The sequence below is a fragment of the Seriola aureovittata genome, chromosome 9 (genome assembly GCF_021018895.1).
Source record: "Seriola aureovittata isolate HTS-2021-v1 ecotype China chromosome 9, ASM2101889v1, whole genome shotgun sequence".
Classification (NCBI taxonomy): domain Eukaryota; kingdom Metazoa; phylum Chordata; class Actinopteri; order Carangiformes; family Carangidae; genus Seriola; species Seriola aureovittata.
The window spans coordinates 13761741-13777610 of NC_079372.1; the positions used below are offsets into that span (position 1 = coordinate 13761741).

A 15870-nucleotide genomic window follows, 5' to 3' on the forward strand; every position below is an offset into this window, starting at 1 on the left:
GGCACACGAAAGAGGAGGGGGAAGAGGAGTTCAACCTCACACTGTACTCAAGGTGCAGAACCATGGGAGCACAATGGATTGTCTAGACAGGACACTGATGATACAGATCAACAGTACTGCTTATGTGCAGATTATCCATGGATAATACTGAAAAGACTTGCTCTTTTACCTTATCCGGACAATCACCCTAATATCAAAAATACTGAATTCAACCAATTTTTTTCAAACATTTGTTAAAAATGGAGGCAGCAGAAGGAAAACCTAAATTTCACAACAGACAATCCCTGTGTACTAAGGTAGCTTTTCTCTGGATTTTTTGTATGTACAAAGAAACGATTGAAGACTCTCAGAATAAACCAAAATGGAAAAAGGAAAGCTCGTTTTAATGGCAAGCTATAAATAAAATGCACATTGATCTTGGACATTAGAGGAGTGTATTGTAGGGAAAATCCTTGAAAGGTCAGGTTGATACCAGTGCCATTATCGATTCTGCTTATTGCTCCAATTCATTATCAATTTCCTTCATGATTACTGGTCAATTTTCTGTGTGGGAAAAGAGCAGACCCACACAGATTTTTGGCATCAACGCAACTGTTTTATTATCTGTGAGTCCGAACAGTGTAGAAGCAGTGGACATGTAACTCTTCCCCTCCGCCGTGACCCCTTTTTCTTGAAAGTTTCCAGCAGCGTAGATGCATCAGTTTGACCTCACTGTTTTGAAATGCGTAACTTTCAGAAAAACGTGCTGGCATCGATACTGGCAACATTTTAACCAAGCCAGTGCTTACTGTGACCTACCTGTTTGTTAGCCTTGAGGACCGTCCTGAGGGTAGCAATCTGTTCCCTCTTGGTGCTTAGAAGGGACTTCAGCTTTAGTACTTCCTCCATGAGGCTCTCAGCATCCCGCTCTGACTCTACGCTGCAACTGAGCCCTGAGTAAGGCATTGCACCCCTCTGACGACACAGGTCCACTGCCACCTGAAAGAATATAAAGGAAATTATTCATAAAAGTGAGATAAGTGAGTAAAAGGTAAAATTAGGTAATAAGGAAATTATTCATAAAAGTGAGATAAGTGAGTAAAAGGTAAAATTAGGTAAAACAAATTATTTGTTCTATAAAGAGTAAATAGTTTTGCTGTGTTTTTTTTCAACACAGCATGTCCAAAAATCAAATTGTTAACAATGGCATAAACCAAACAAATTATTTAAAATGGTCTAAACTAGTCTGTTTTTTTAACATTAGTATTATTCTACCTGTGAAATTTATCTTCAGAAATGAAGAAACAAACTATGTGTTTTAAAATATGAGTTTGACAACATGAAAACACAACTTTCCAGTGTTCTAGACACTTGTGTTTTCTGAAAGTATTCCGTCTGTCGTAGAAGCCACAACTAAACTTTGACCCCTGATAATCCAATCGATTCAAACCCACACGCACGTGTCAACAAGGCCCACACCAGGCAATGGATTTGTACAGACATGGGAGCTACTCAGCTACTTTTAACAGTCTGAGCTGAGCATTAAGTTCAGCGAGAAATTTGTGCAGTAGGAAATGCCTTCACCCAGAACAAAAGCTAGGCTTTCAGTGATCAGGCTACAAAGAGGGAGTTAAAGAATGTGCACTGGTTATAACTTTCAGTTCACAAACAATCAAGTAGTAGTAGAATAGCCCTCAGTGATATGCAGTACTTTCTTACCCGGAGGTGTTTGATCTGGCAGCGGATGACTGCTACCAAGTTGCGGACATTGGAAGGGTCCCTGAAATCCAGGGTGGGGGAGCCAGGGCAATTAGGAGAGTCTGCGCTGGCTCCTGCACTGTCCACCTCCCCCATAAACTGCAATGCAGCAGCTTTGGAGATGAACATATCATTGGCTCGTGGCTTCTTCTGGGAGTTGTGCTGGGCATAGACATGGTGTGATCTTCTTGCACTACTTCCTGCACCACTTGCCCTGGCGCTATCACGGTAATAGTCCAGGGTAACCCGTTTGGGTGTCAGGTTGTTGCACACACAGATGTGGTGATAGAGGTTGGACAGCTCCTCAGAGAAGGCCAGCAGCTCTTCCTGGGCAACACTCAAGTGGCCCTCTGAATCAATTGCCACTTTCCGTGTGGCTCCGATCTCCTTCTCCAGCTCACTGATGCGCTCCTGGTCCTGTTTACTGGACTTGATGCACTGACGGATCTTGTCAGCCAGCTCCTGGGCCTCTGCCCTCCAGCGATCCTTCTCCTGCTTGTATCGCTGCTCCAGAGTGTTATAACGAGTTCCTGCCTGAGACAGTTCATCTCGAAGCTTTAGAAGCTCTTCGCTGGCTGAACGCATGCGCGCCTCCAGTACCTCCTTGCTCTTGGTGTCTACCTCATAGTCAAAGACGCCATTGTCACCGTCTCCAATCTCTGTCTCATCATCTCCCCTGTCGTCTGCATCCTGGTTGTGCTGGTGGCTGCTCTGCACAGCCTCCAGCTGTTGGGTGAGAGAGCCAACCTTGTCCTCTTGCTGACTGAGTGCCTGTTTGGACATTACCAGCTGCATCTGCAGTTCCTCCACTTTGCTAGTCAGGCTGGACTTCTCTCGTTCTGCCTGGGTAGACACACACATACACAAAAGATGAAACTCTTGAGAGGTATGAACAGATATGTCTTAAATATGATGAAATTTGATCAACAATTTTAGTTGTAAACCAGGGCAATAGTTCTATATTGATTCTTGATTATTTTACATAAAACAAAAGGACGGTTTTCTATAACAACCCCCCCCCAACCTCCTTTATTCTTAATGCATTTTTTATGCATATTTAAGAGGCTGACCCCATTCTGCTCGACACTCTCAACATCTGGTGGGTAGGGTTACCCAACCCCCAATTTAAGTGCATCATAAATAATATATTTCCTTCAGACAGACAGGCATGACAGTTCAAGACATCCTCAGTTTTCTTGACTACCTATAATTTGTGAAGCATAACTGTATCGAGTGGGAGGTGACCAAATTGCTTGGTTAAGCAGATTATGTAAAGTGGTGCCAGGTGGGTTTTATTAATATAGACAAGCCAACACACTAACATACAGCGGATGTGGTCTAGAGCAGGAAGCAGCAGAAATCCCTTTCAACAGTTTTGTCACACAGACTAACTTGTATGAGAATCTCACTACTCAGCTTAACAAAAGGTTGTATCTAATTAGTCTGGTTAGAACAGATGCTTTCATCTAAAACTAATTTCAATATACACTGTGTTCTTTGTTAATGAGTAAATAGTGTTAGCAGTAGTGTACAGGCTACATGTAGTACATTACCATTAGGAAGAAACCATTTTGTGCTCATTCATCACTGTCTAAAGCTCCAAGTGCATTTAAAAAATAAATAAATGATAACTACCACATTATTTTAAAAGTCTTCTTAGTACTAAAATGCTAACTGGCACCAAAAGAAGTTCATGTACATTATTTCATTATTATTTTATATTGAAAGAAATAAGCATGCTGACATTTGAATTTTTTACTTAAACGTGACCCACACCTGATTGTTGTATTACTGAATTTAGTGAAAGTTAATACACCCTAGGGGGTGAACCCATTCCAAAATCTTTTATCTTGCAAATTCTAAACTGTCACCTTTGCACACAAGGTATCCCATAACAAAACAAACAGGCAGCTTGCTATGAATTTTTCTGAGCAATTCAAGCTAAAAGGGGAATAAAACCATTTAAGTTTTGTTCAGCTCATTCTCTTAATCACATGTAAGCCTGGTGACATCATTTTGTGGCAATGATTTTTTTCCATTTCTTTTTGGTGCACTTCCACAATTTAAGCATACTAATAAAATCAAAAGAGTGGCACATATTGTCCTGTTGCCTACCTGCAGGAGTTGCTGTTTCAGTTTCTGACTGTCTGAAAAGTGTAGCTCACTCAGTAGGTCCGACACCAGCCCAGAAGCTGGAGCACGCAGGAATACGTCACTGTTGTGTGGAGTAGAGCAGCGATGGATGAGGCCATTAGTTTTGGAGCCCCCCAAGTGAGGAGGGTGAGCAGAACCGGGAGCAGACCCAGGACCATTATTATAGCCACTGTCCTGGTCCTCTCCCTCACCTACGCCCTCTCCCCTCTGGCCCTCCTCCTGGCTGTCATCCAGCTGCTCCAAGTGGAGCTCCAGGTTCCCCACAGCATCAAAGGGGTTAAGGGTCAGAGCAGAGAGCTCTCGCCGCAGACTGTTCTTCTGCTCCCTCTCCTCCTTCAGGGCTTCCAGGGCCTCATCCAGCTGCATCTCTGCTATCTCTCTCAGCCTTGCTGCCTCCTCCATCTGAGCTCGAAGCTCATCCTGCTCCTCGTTCTTCTGGGTCAGCTCCAGCTTTATCGATTCAAACTCAACCTGAAATGTGATAAGGAGCATGACTGCATGAAAGTCTATATGTAAGAGTTTCTTTGTGTTTTCATGTAACAGATATATTTACAAATTCTAGCCCCAACATGCAAATAAAGCAATGCATTCAGTATAATAATGTCACAGACACACACCTAGATGGCTTCAGTAGACAAATGGCAATTCCAAGAAAGAAATTATAACTGGTGGCGATAATTTCATGATCACCACCGATAAAAATTTCCCTTGTTAATGTTATGTAGAGTTTCTTCCACTGATGTAGAGTTTAAATCCTATACTGTATGTTTTCCTTAAACACTACTTTCATTTCATAAAGGAAGTTCAGTAGATAATTTGGCCTGAATCTTTACATAAACTATCATAGATAACAATAAATGTTTTCTCTTTTGAAGTAAGATCAACATGTAACATTAAAGCTGCTGGTATATGACTGATCGTTTGGGGGTTTCATTTAAAACAACAAATAATTATTTTTGACAGAGACTGTAGAGGTAAGACTAGGTTCTATCTAAAAGTCAACAGGTCATGAACACATAAACAAACCTCTGCTACATTTAGAAGTAGTCATGGACAATTTGATTTGGCAGAGCTGCAATATACACGGAAAGCCTATCTGCATTTAGAAGCACTTGTCTCACACCCTCAAGAATCCTAAACAATGACAGTTTCACATAACAACCCACATGAATTCTGAGCATCCTTTATTATGGCGAGCACAACATTTTTATGGAGCATTTCGAGCACATAGCATAAGATTTTTTTTTTTTTTTTATAACTCCCTGACATCTTTTGATTTCAGAAGAAATTGATGTTGCCTGCACAGCATCCTGTGGTACGTGGTAAATGGGGAACTACATGGACCTACATGAAAGAACTGTAATGCGGAGAGGTTTTAAGACACACAAACACCTACATAACATTAAATGTCAGCGGCATTTAGGTCCGTAATACAAGATTTATATGTGTAACTTAAAATGTGAGGCACCCCAAAAAAATATTCTGCTCTGATGGTGTGGCATTCTTAATAGCTTTCAGTTGTACCAGTTGTGTCATTAAGCATTTTAACTATGTTAAGTGCGATGCGGCACAGGCAAGCTAACATTACATGCATGTGACATATGTTAAGTAGCTCACAACATTGTGGTATGTTCATGGCCTCAACATAACTAAGCACTGCCTGTAGAATCTCACCCATTAACAGGCATTTGAAGCTTTTCTGGTCTTGAACATGGCCCTGTCAGTTGCTGACTGCTTCACGATTTCTGACTGACAGTTCCCTCACAGCTAAAAGTACAAAAACATAATAATACATTTCTGGGCCAATACATAATTTCTCAGCACATTCCAAGTCATCCAGAACATAAGAAATACTCCAACATTTAGTGACCTGCAATCACTTGTGAATCATGAAATTACTAGATGGGACCTGTTCACCATAATGCTACTTGCAACTATAATTATTTATTTTCTGCGGCCAGCAAAATGTTTCATTGGACATGGTATCTGGCTCTCAAGGGAGGCAGCCATTCTGGGAATTCACTGACAAATGAAAAAAGCAGGTAATCAGGAGAAGAATGATTGTCCTCTGCTATGGAAGCTACTTCGATTTCTGAAAATAACAATATTAATCACCCAGCAACTGGCAGTCTCTTCAACACTTGCCAATTTGTCACTTGGTTGTGAACTTTTGTTAATAAACAGGGAGAGGGAGATATGAAGTTTGTAGCATGCTGAGCAGCTTCACTCTCATTCAGGAAATGTAACTGAAAGAGGTAGTGCACTACAACACTGACATATGGTTTAATCTTACAGCCACCTATATGCCCTTAACTAATACAAAAAGTAAACAGTATAATTTGAAAAACAAATTATACTGTGGAACTAAATAAGAACACAATGGAATGGCTCGGTGTTCACATAAAATTATTTTCCACCTAATTACACATTTTTATAAATATTTAGGTTAAATTTTATTTCTTCTGGATGGCTACCATTTTTATTCTTTAACCCCTCATTCATTTACAATTACAGCCAGTAGGTAGAACTTCAATGTAATGTGTAATGTTGTGGCTTGAGCAATAACTGACCTGGTTCTCCTTCAGTACTGACACCTGTTTTTGCAGAGATATGTTTTCCTCTTCAAGCTCGCCATTGTCCTGCAACTGGCGTAGCTCACGTACTTTATATTCCTTCATCTCATCCCTCAGATGGCCCTTCTCGGCCTCAAGACACTCACACTCCTGTGGGAAAACACTCATTGTCAAATCAGTGCAAAGCACAAATCTTTAACTGCGGACCTAGCGAAACTCATGTCATACACATTTAATTATACATTGGGAATGAAACTGCACAGCCAATATATCCTTCAGTGATTAAGGGGTTCGCGCTTATGTATCATGAAGACATGGGCATGATAGTTTACAGTAAAACACCATTATACAGGTGTACTGAGTACACCATACCTTCTTCAGCTGGTTGGAGACCACACCCAGTCTATCAATCTCTGCGTGAGCATTGCTCAGAGCTAGGCGTGATTGCTTGAGCTCTGCTTGCACTTCTTCTATGCGGGTTGCCATGGCAGCCTCCTTAGTGGCAGTCTCCTGCAGCAGGCTCTCCTCCCGGCACTCTCCATCAGCAGCTGCACGTTTCTGGCTGCTCACAGAATCTGCAAATGCCTTTACACAAACAAAACGGGTCAAGGAATGGGCAAAACTTGCAGTAGCTGCCAGGCTACAGGATGTTACACATTGGAACAACATCTGCACTGCTTCAAGACAAACAAATCATGCTGTGCTACTCATATCAAGACCGGGAATGTCATTAACAAAGGAAAGGAAATAGGACTTCCCTGGCAACCATCAGCTGAAACTTGACCACAACGAGGGAATACCCATTATGGTTCGGTAACAAGAAACCTTAGACCTTAACAACAGACAACACATTTCACAGTGTATTTTTATGTAGCCCATTGGATTATATGAGCTCAATACATTACACTTAACACTGTAGTTACATGCATTTCTTCACAGCTTGCCATAATCAGTAACCTTGACACATTATGCATCAGTGAGTACTGATGAAAAAAAATCAAGTAAAATCAAGAGTGAAATCAAATGCTACTAAACACGCTCAACTGAACATCATGGTGCAGTTATATAATGATGCTAATTTTCAACTTGAGTCCACGCAGCTTTGTTAAAACCCTGCCAAAGCCTAGGTAGGTAAACAGCCAAGAAATTAGCTTTATGCAGATTATATAAAATAGCTGAAATTCTGTACCACTATGTCCCTTCAGAACTAAAGAGCTTTGCTCGATATGTGATTATAAAACATTGGGGTGGACCAATTTTAGTGTTGTTCTGGCACAGATTTATAGTTACATGTCCACTGGCCTGTAAGCAGGATTTAAACATGATTTCCCCTTTAATTTAAACAGGTAGATAGAAGAATTACAAAATCTACCCACATGATAGGATTGAATTTTAGAGGATTACCTTCTTACATAAACCAGTTTTAGAAAGCCTGTTCTAGCAATACAAATACCTCCAATGCCACTCTGGTGTACTTGTGACAATGTATACATCAGGAAACAATATAAACTACTCACACAGTCATTTGGCACTATGTCAGCATAAGGATGGCACAAGAATTTAATTTGTGTATATTAAATCCTTGTGCCACCAACTCTCCACAAAATGTAGTTTTAAAAAATAAACCTTAACTGCAAGTACAAACTGTACTACTTCTGGTTGACAGCTTTACTGCACAATGGTCTATTAGTAAACAAATGAGAAGCAATTTTGAAAAATTACCAGGAAGCACATAGTTTGTTTAAAACTTTGAAGGCAATGAGGGGCATATGTCACAATTCATAATACATATGTGAAAGGCATGGATTACATGATAATCTGTGCTTTGACATATTGGTCTAATCTTTTTATCTTGACTATCCGGTGCTAACCTAATTCAATCCTTAACGCTATGCAGTTAAGTATCAAAATCACTTAAGGTGAACAGAGAAAATGCAGCATGTTGAAAGCACTGGATATCCTGTGGAGGTTGTCTTAATCACTGAACAGTCTTCTCTCACCGACGCCATCGGTATCAGATGGTATACAAGAACAAAACCGACAAAACCGCATGCATGCATCAGTAACAGAACTCATATTGTAGTAGCAGAAAGACAGCTACCGAAAGTGACCAATGAAGGGATGAGTAATCAAATTCATGTCATAGCTGAGAAGAGAAAACAATGGTATCTTTATAGGCCTACCAGGTACACTGCAAGGCAGCTCCTCAGTTGTTAATGAAAAATGAGCAGCATGAGCAGAGAGATTTGTGTCTTTATAAAACATCACCCACTATTTGGACAATGGTAAAGCAGATGAAACTATTAAAAGACAGGATAGTACTCTTCCATTGTATATGGTTTACAGTGTTTCACAATAATGCAACAGTATATTACATTTGCTTGCATGTTTCTAAAATATAAAAAGACAGCAATCAATATTGTTTTCATTCCTCCTGAAGTATTCTTTGAACAAAGAGAGAACAAAGTGACATCCAAGAACGTTCTGTGAAAATACAATATACATGCTGGGCCAGCTAACACTGATCAGACCTGTCAACATGAGAAATGCAGCTTTTTGGAACATCTTAGGTCTCAACTAGTCTTAATCAGACAGTCACCGTGAATTTGAATAAAAGAAATGCTTGTTTCAGTTAGAAAGAGTACATCATTACAGCAAAATTAGTTTGATGTAAAAATAATCATGAGTATTTATGAAGGCAATAAATCAAATTAATACCGTGTAAAAGAAATATGTTGTGAAAAACAAAGGTCACATATCAGTAGGGTGTTATTGGAAAATACCACTTGCAAAATGGCAGAATAAGATCTTCACAAGCGTAGAAGAAAAATCTATACTGCATTTGTTGTCTAAATGTGTAAATGTAACTAGAAGGCCTTGGGTGTTCCTACCTCTTTCAGTTGCTGTAGCTCCACTTTGAGGGCTTCATGCTCCTCTTCCAGCTGCCTGTGTTTCATCTTGAGAGCAGAACTTTCCTCCAGCACCACCAGGCCATAACGGGCTGCCTGGAGCTTCTCCTCTGTGGCCTCCTGGAGCTCCAGAGACAGCCGTACCACCTCAGCCTTCAAGTCTCCGCTCCCCATCTCTGCCTCCCCCTCTCCTTCCACTGCTGCACCTGCTGGGTCTGCATCTGCCTCCAGCATCCTTGCCTGGCCTCCTACTTGTCTGCCAATGTTCTACTGGGACACTTGCCTCCTTCACTCCTCCTCTCTCATTACTACACACTGCAAAAACAAAACACAAAGATGCAGTTACTGGTTATACAAACTGCTTAGAACAATGGCCAGCAAAGAGGTTTTGTATAATTCATATTGTGACACCAGCTAAGCAAACTGCATGGGGAAGGATTAAATTTGGGATTGGGTGAATGAGAAAACACTTCTACTTATGCTCAGAAGGCCAAAAGGGCCACTACGCAAATCCAAGCCATAAATTCCCTAACTGATACAGCTTGCAAATGTAGTATTACCCGTGAATACCAGTTAGCCATCTCAACTCTGGATATTTTGCCAGACCATTACCATTTTATTTGCTATAACCAATGGTGGAAAGTGACTAAGTACATTTACTCAAGTACTGTCCTTCAGTACAGTTCTAAGGTACTTGTACTTCACTTGAGTATTTCCATTTTCTGCTACTTTATACTTCTACTACAGTACATTTAAGAGGAAGATATAGCACTTTTTACTCCACTACTTTTACTTGATAAACTTAGTTAGTAATTGCTTTGCAGATGCAGAATAATGATACAATGATAGAATCAGCAGATAAGTTATTATAAATTGAGATAAGATAAAACTTCACAGGCTACCCAGCAGTTTATGAAGTTGTTAATAAAATTAGCTCATCATTAACCAGTTGTAACATTTAAGTGATGAACACATGAATGCATCAATATTTATATTCAAATAATATCCATTATTCTGAAATGGGCCACTCTGTGTAATGAGTCACTACTAATACTAATATTTTGATGATAATACAGATCCTTTTATTTGTAACAGTATTTCTGCACTAAGATATTGCTACTTTTACTGAGGTAAAATGGCTGTGTACTTCTTCCTCCACTAGTTATAAATAATTTGGGCTTATATCTAGCCATTGCTTCTATTCACCTTTAAATATACTCTTATTAGCCAAAGACATTTAAAGATCGTTGATGATGATTCCTAACCTCGCCACAGTTAGCAGGCTTTCACTATTAAACTGGAATCCACATATCACTGGCCAACGTTATTGCTTTTCAACATCAGCGCCGTTACTAATGTTGGCTACACAGATGAGACAGTATGTTGGCGTCACATCTCCAAGTGTCCTCCACAAAGTATCCGTCGACACAATATGGATTAATGTTACATTGACCACCCGTTTTGACTGGGTGGGGCGGAGTTCCCCCCATTTCCTCATGTCCCCTTCTCTGCCCGAAGATGGAAAGACCAGGCGCCGGCTGACCTAGTGCCAAAAGATGTGTCCCGTATGCATCCCTTTCTCTTAGCCCACGTACCGCTCCTTCATAGTACTAAATAACAGTAAATTACAGGATTTCCTGAACATTGTGGCAGCCTACATTGTGAACCTGTTTCCAAAGTAAGCTGCTTCCGAGAGGGTGAAAAATATTCTGACAGGGATAACGTGTCCAAATCTAAGACGACACCGGGTCTGGAAACAGGACACGGCCCCGGACAGCTAACATGAGTAGCTTTAGCCTGATGCACACAGCATATGACACCACAATGCTACTAGCAACTTCGGGTTGAAGAATCTAGTGAGCTGGCAAGCTAGCTTTGTAACAAGCCAAATCAAATTTACACAGGCTTAGCGGTATAGACGACATCCATTACCCGACTCATGGTGTCGTACTATCGTAACGCCAGTCGGGTCCTATCAGACAAGCTAATTAGCTAACGCTAGACAGCCACCATTCACAAAACCATGTACTTACCCTCTGGTTTTATTTCAAAGATGGGGCTTGCCGGTTGCTCGCAAACGTTAATGTTGCACGTCCTCCGGGAGCTGTCAGTAGCAACGGTTGCTAATCACGCTAGTAGCCAGGGGTACCAGCCCGGTAGTGTGTGAACAGCTCTTCCCTTCCTCCCACCCGGTTCTCTCGTTTCACGGGAGGTCGAGTGTCAAAAGCGCGCCGAAAACCTGAAAGCACTTTTACTCCCTCTAGCTAGGCAATAGCGCAATGCAATTACACTAAGAAATATGCTTGCATTCTGCACTTACGTGGGTACGGTGTATTCTGGGTATCCTGACATATAAATGTAACAATAATGCAAAAAATCGAATAATAATAATTTATCAACAAACACTAAATGTGAATGGAATAACGAAAGATTAGGGAAAATACACTTCCGCTCGTTGTTTTCTTTACTTCCGTTTTACTTCCGAATGTGCACATTCAGTCAAACAACTGCTGTTTGTCACAATGAAGATCGTGACCTGGAACATAAATGGCATAAGGACTTTCAGAGGCGGCATTAAAAAGGCTCTTGATTCACTGGGCGCAGATATTATCTGTGTTCAGGAGACAAAAGTGACAAGTAAGTTGTTAGCTTAGGAGTTTTGGGAAAAAGAGGGGGAGCTGACATGCAACGTGCCAGTCAGGTACGTCTGCTAGTCTGTTATGAAAGTAATAAAAGGTTTAATCCCAACTTGTCCCCCACAGGAGACCTGCTTGATGAAAGAACTGCAATTGTTGACGGCTACAACTCCTATTTCAGCTACAGCCGAGGACGCAGCGGCTATTCAGGTTCAGTACTTAGTCATAACAGTTCATTTTGTGTCCTTGAGTCATGACAGTGTGGTTCCTTCTTTCATTGTGTTTTATCAACTGCATTCAATGTGCCCAGACGAGAGGAAACACTCTTCTAATTAATAAAAGATTGATTGATGTTTTTGAATGGACACTTAGTGATTAGTTGAACATAAGATCCCTGTAACCACTGCACTACACCTGCTCTGTGCACAGGTGTTGCCACTTACTGTAAGGACAGTGCTACTCCTTTTGCTGCTGAGGAGGGTCTCACAGGTTTGCTGACCAACCACGAAGGGGCAGTTGGATGCTACGGTGACCACACTGAGTTTTCAAGCGAGGAGCTGCAGCTTTTGGACAATGAAGGACGAGCCGTCATCACACAGCACAGGATCATGTGAGAAAAGTATATTCTACTTTGAGGTTTCTGTGAGGAGTTTGTATTTGTATTAAAATAATTTGAATTGGGTATTCTATATCTCAGCGCTCACATTAAAGAAAACTGAGCAACTACATGCACAATGCAATCTTTCTTGCAGTCTATTATAGATTGAGTTCAGTCAAGCTGAAATTGTAGATATCTATACCGTCTGTTCTGTTTTTGACCCTCTTTTTTCCCACACAGGTGTCAAAACAAAGTGCAAACTGTTACGGTAATCAATGTGTACTGTCCACGGGCTGACCCTGAAAAGCCAGAGCGAAAACAGTTCAAACTGCAGTTCTACAAGCTGCTTCAGTATCGGGCCGAAGCTATACTGAAAGATGGCAGGTGAGTGCTTAGAAAGAAAAGATGAGACACAGGTGTATCCTGCTTTTATCACAGACATGTTGCCTATGAAACTTTTCTGATTTTCAAATGTCAGCCTTTTACCGCTTTATGACTGTTTGAGCTTAGAAAATGACATTTTCTATTGCAGTCTATTCTCGAAAAAATCTCAGCTATATTCAATTTGACATGTATTTCATATCAGGTTTATAAATTTAGTCAAACTTAAAACTATTTGCAATGCAGTTATCATGAAATTGTTATGTTAACTTAACTCTATTATTCTCTCCACAATTGAAAGGGAAAAAAAATGGGCAATCGAAGTTAATTTTTTCTGTTCTATTTTTCAGCTTTGTGATCGTTTTAGGAGATGTAAATACATCCCACCGGCCAATAGACCACTGTGACCCCAGTGATATTGTAAGTAAAATGTTAGAATGCTGTTACATGAATGAAAGTTATAGCCAGAAGCCAGTTATCTTAGCTTAGCATAAAGACAAAATATGACCACCAGCACATGTAAAGCTCACTAATGAACACATAAAATCTTGTTGCTTAATCCATACAAAAACAGATGTGAAAAAACACATTTCAGTGTACACGTGCCAGCTGGTTACCCCTTGCTTATGGGAAAATAAGCTATAATACTGGCTGTAGCCTCAATTTTTAACAAACACACATGAGAGTAAAAACAGTCTCAGCAAGAAGCAAATAAGTGTTTCCCAAAATATTAAACCTTTTCTTTTATATGATGGAATAATATAACATTACATTAAAATGCCAGTGTTTTGTTTCTGCCAAATTTGCACACTGTATTGCGCACATATTCATACAAGCTACCTACTTTGTTTTTCTCATTACTTAGGATGATTTTGGTGAAAACCCTGGGAGGAAATGGCTGAATGGTTTTTTGCACAGTGACAAACCAGAAGAGGACAAGAATGAGGAGGAACCTGATGAAGAATCTGAGATATCTGAAACAGATCCCACCCACGGTGGAAAATTTGTAGATACCTTTCGCTATTTCCACCCAACCCGAACAAATGCATTCACATGCTGGTCCACTCTCACTGGAGCACGGCAGACCAACTATGGCACACGCATTGACTATATATTCGCTGACTGCCAGCTAGCCAAGGATCAGTTTTTGGGAGCAGACATCATGCCAGAGGTGGAGGGGTCGGACCACTGCCCTGTATGGGGGCAACTGAGCTGCCCTCTCCTGCCCAGCTCCAAGCCTCCTCCCATTTGCACTCGCTACCTCCCAGAGTTCGCCGGCAAGCAGCAGAAACTCTCCCGCTTCCTTGTTAAGGTGGACCAAAAATCAGTTCAGTCGGAGCGGAGGGATGTGTTACTTGGATCTCAAGAAGAGGAGGAAAGGAGGGAGAATTTAAACCCAATCAGAGCTGGAAATGTCTCTGGTAAAAAACGGGTATTAACATCAGATTCTGTTGTCCCAAAGGGGAAAAAGACAAAGACAGTAAACACTTCCTCAAAGCCACAAGGCAGCCTCCTCTCCTTTTTCAAACCTAAACTCACAAATGCTGTTCCCCCTACTGAAGAGCCTGTTAGGCAGTGTGAAAAAGTACTCAGCCTGAATGAAATGACCCCAACACAAAACTCCCAGAAAGCATCTACAACTAGAGAAAATGTGTCTTCAGTCGCAGACGGACTACCTGAAGATACAGAGCCAATCTTTGAGGGTTCCACACAGATGTGTACCAGCAGCACCACAGAGACATGTGACAAACAGGTGAAGACAAAACATTCAACCCCTCAGCCCAGTGTGGGACACTCAAACAGTAATAAAGGGGCATCACTTGTGTTTTGGAAGTCAGTGCTTCATGGACCACCTCCACCACCCTCCTGTAAGGTCCACGGGGAACCCTGTGTCCTTCGTACTGTAAAAAAAGAGGGGCCGAACATGGGCAAACAGTTCTTTGTGTGCGCTCGTCCTCAGGGCCATTCCTCCAACCCCGAGGCTCGATGTAATTTCTTTGCATGGGTTGAGAAGGGGAAGTGACATGTTCACTGCACGGACCACAACTTGTTTTTCCTGAGTCGTTAGTCTCTCTTGCTCAAGCAAGTACTGTAAGGCTCATCATTTCACAGATTTGAATTTGTTGACTGTGTGTTTTTCTTAGCTTAATAATAAAAGACAAGAAAAGTTTTCTATTATTTTTTTTGGTTTTATTTGTTCTTAGAGCTGAAACAATTTTGTTAATTAATGGTGAAGCTTCTCAAATGTGAGGATTTGAAACCTTTGACTGTTTTACATTATTGTAAATTGAATACCATCTTAGAGTTTTGGGTTGTTGGTTGCTCAAAACAAGGAATTTACAGATGTTTCCTTGACAATTGAAATTGGCAGAGCACCAAAAATCAGAAAATACTGACATAAACTGGATAATTTACTAACTTATAAAGCAGAGGGAGCTCTACGATTAGTTGATAGGAAATATTACGAAATGGATACGAGCCAGCCGCGTACTGGCTTTCAAGCTACGTAAATCCCAATCCAACAGAATAGTGCACATGATAAAATGTCCAAGTAATGATCAGATGTTAACCCAACCAAAGGATATCGCAGAGGCAGAAGAAAGAAAAAGAAGAAATTAAAGAAAATATTCTTAAACTTAAAAATAACAAATATCCAGGGGTAGATGGCTTCCCTGGACAATATTATAAAATATTTGTTCATTAGTTAACTCCAGTTTTATGCAGAGTCTTATAACTGCCCTAGCAGAAAGTGATCCTGCTGGGTCATGGTCAGAAGCAGCAATAAGTGTTATTCATAAAGAAAAAAGACCCAACCCATAATAATAATGCTTTTAAAACATGGAATGAAGGTGGGCTGAAAACAATCAATCAATTGTCTGATG

General features: G+C 40.7%; 2 protein-coding genes across 4 annotated transcripts in view; one reads left to right on the forward strand and one right to left on the reverse strand.

The window, feature by feature from the left end:
* zgc:162200 (uncharacterized protein LOC558638 homolog) overlaps positions 1–15870 on the reverse strand; it is a 39864-nt gene that overhangs the window by 6629 nt on the left and 17365 nt on the right. For 2 of the 3 annotated variants that reach the window (XM_056384926.1, XM_056384927.1), the window contains exons 3-8: positions 9356–9688; positions 6837–7049; positions 6462–6614; positions 3853–4362; positions 1699–2580; positions 799–978 (exon numbers count right to left, since the gene is read on the reverse strand). In XM_056384926.1, coding sequence (XP_056240901.1) covers positions 799–978; positions 1699–2580; positions 3853–4362; positions 6462–6614; positions 6837–7049; positions 9356–9607 — 2190 coding nt within the window. In that variant the 5' untranslated portion in view covers positions 9608–9688. Of the gene's footprint in view, positions 1–798; positions 979–1698; positions 2581–3852; positions 4363–6461; positions 6615–6836; positions 7050–9355; positions 9689–11406; positions 11564–15870 lie in introns of those variants that run through there. The other variant, XM_056384925.1, reaches the window with a different exon arrangement.
* On the forward strand, positions 11756–15166 carry apex2 (APEX nuclease (apurinic/apyrimidinic endonuclease) 2). Its single transcript, XM_056384929.1, has 6 exons — positions 11756–12010; positions 12136–12219; positions 12439–12619; positions 12848–12991; positions 13339–13408; positions 13854–15166. Exons 1-6 carry the CDS (start codon positions 11896–11898, stop codon positions 15009–15011), a joined length of 1752 nt encoding a protein of 583 aa, XP_056240904.1. The 5' UTR covers positions 11756–11895; the 3' UTR covers positions 15012–15166.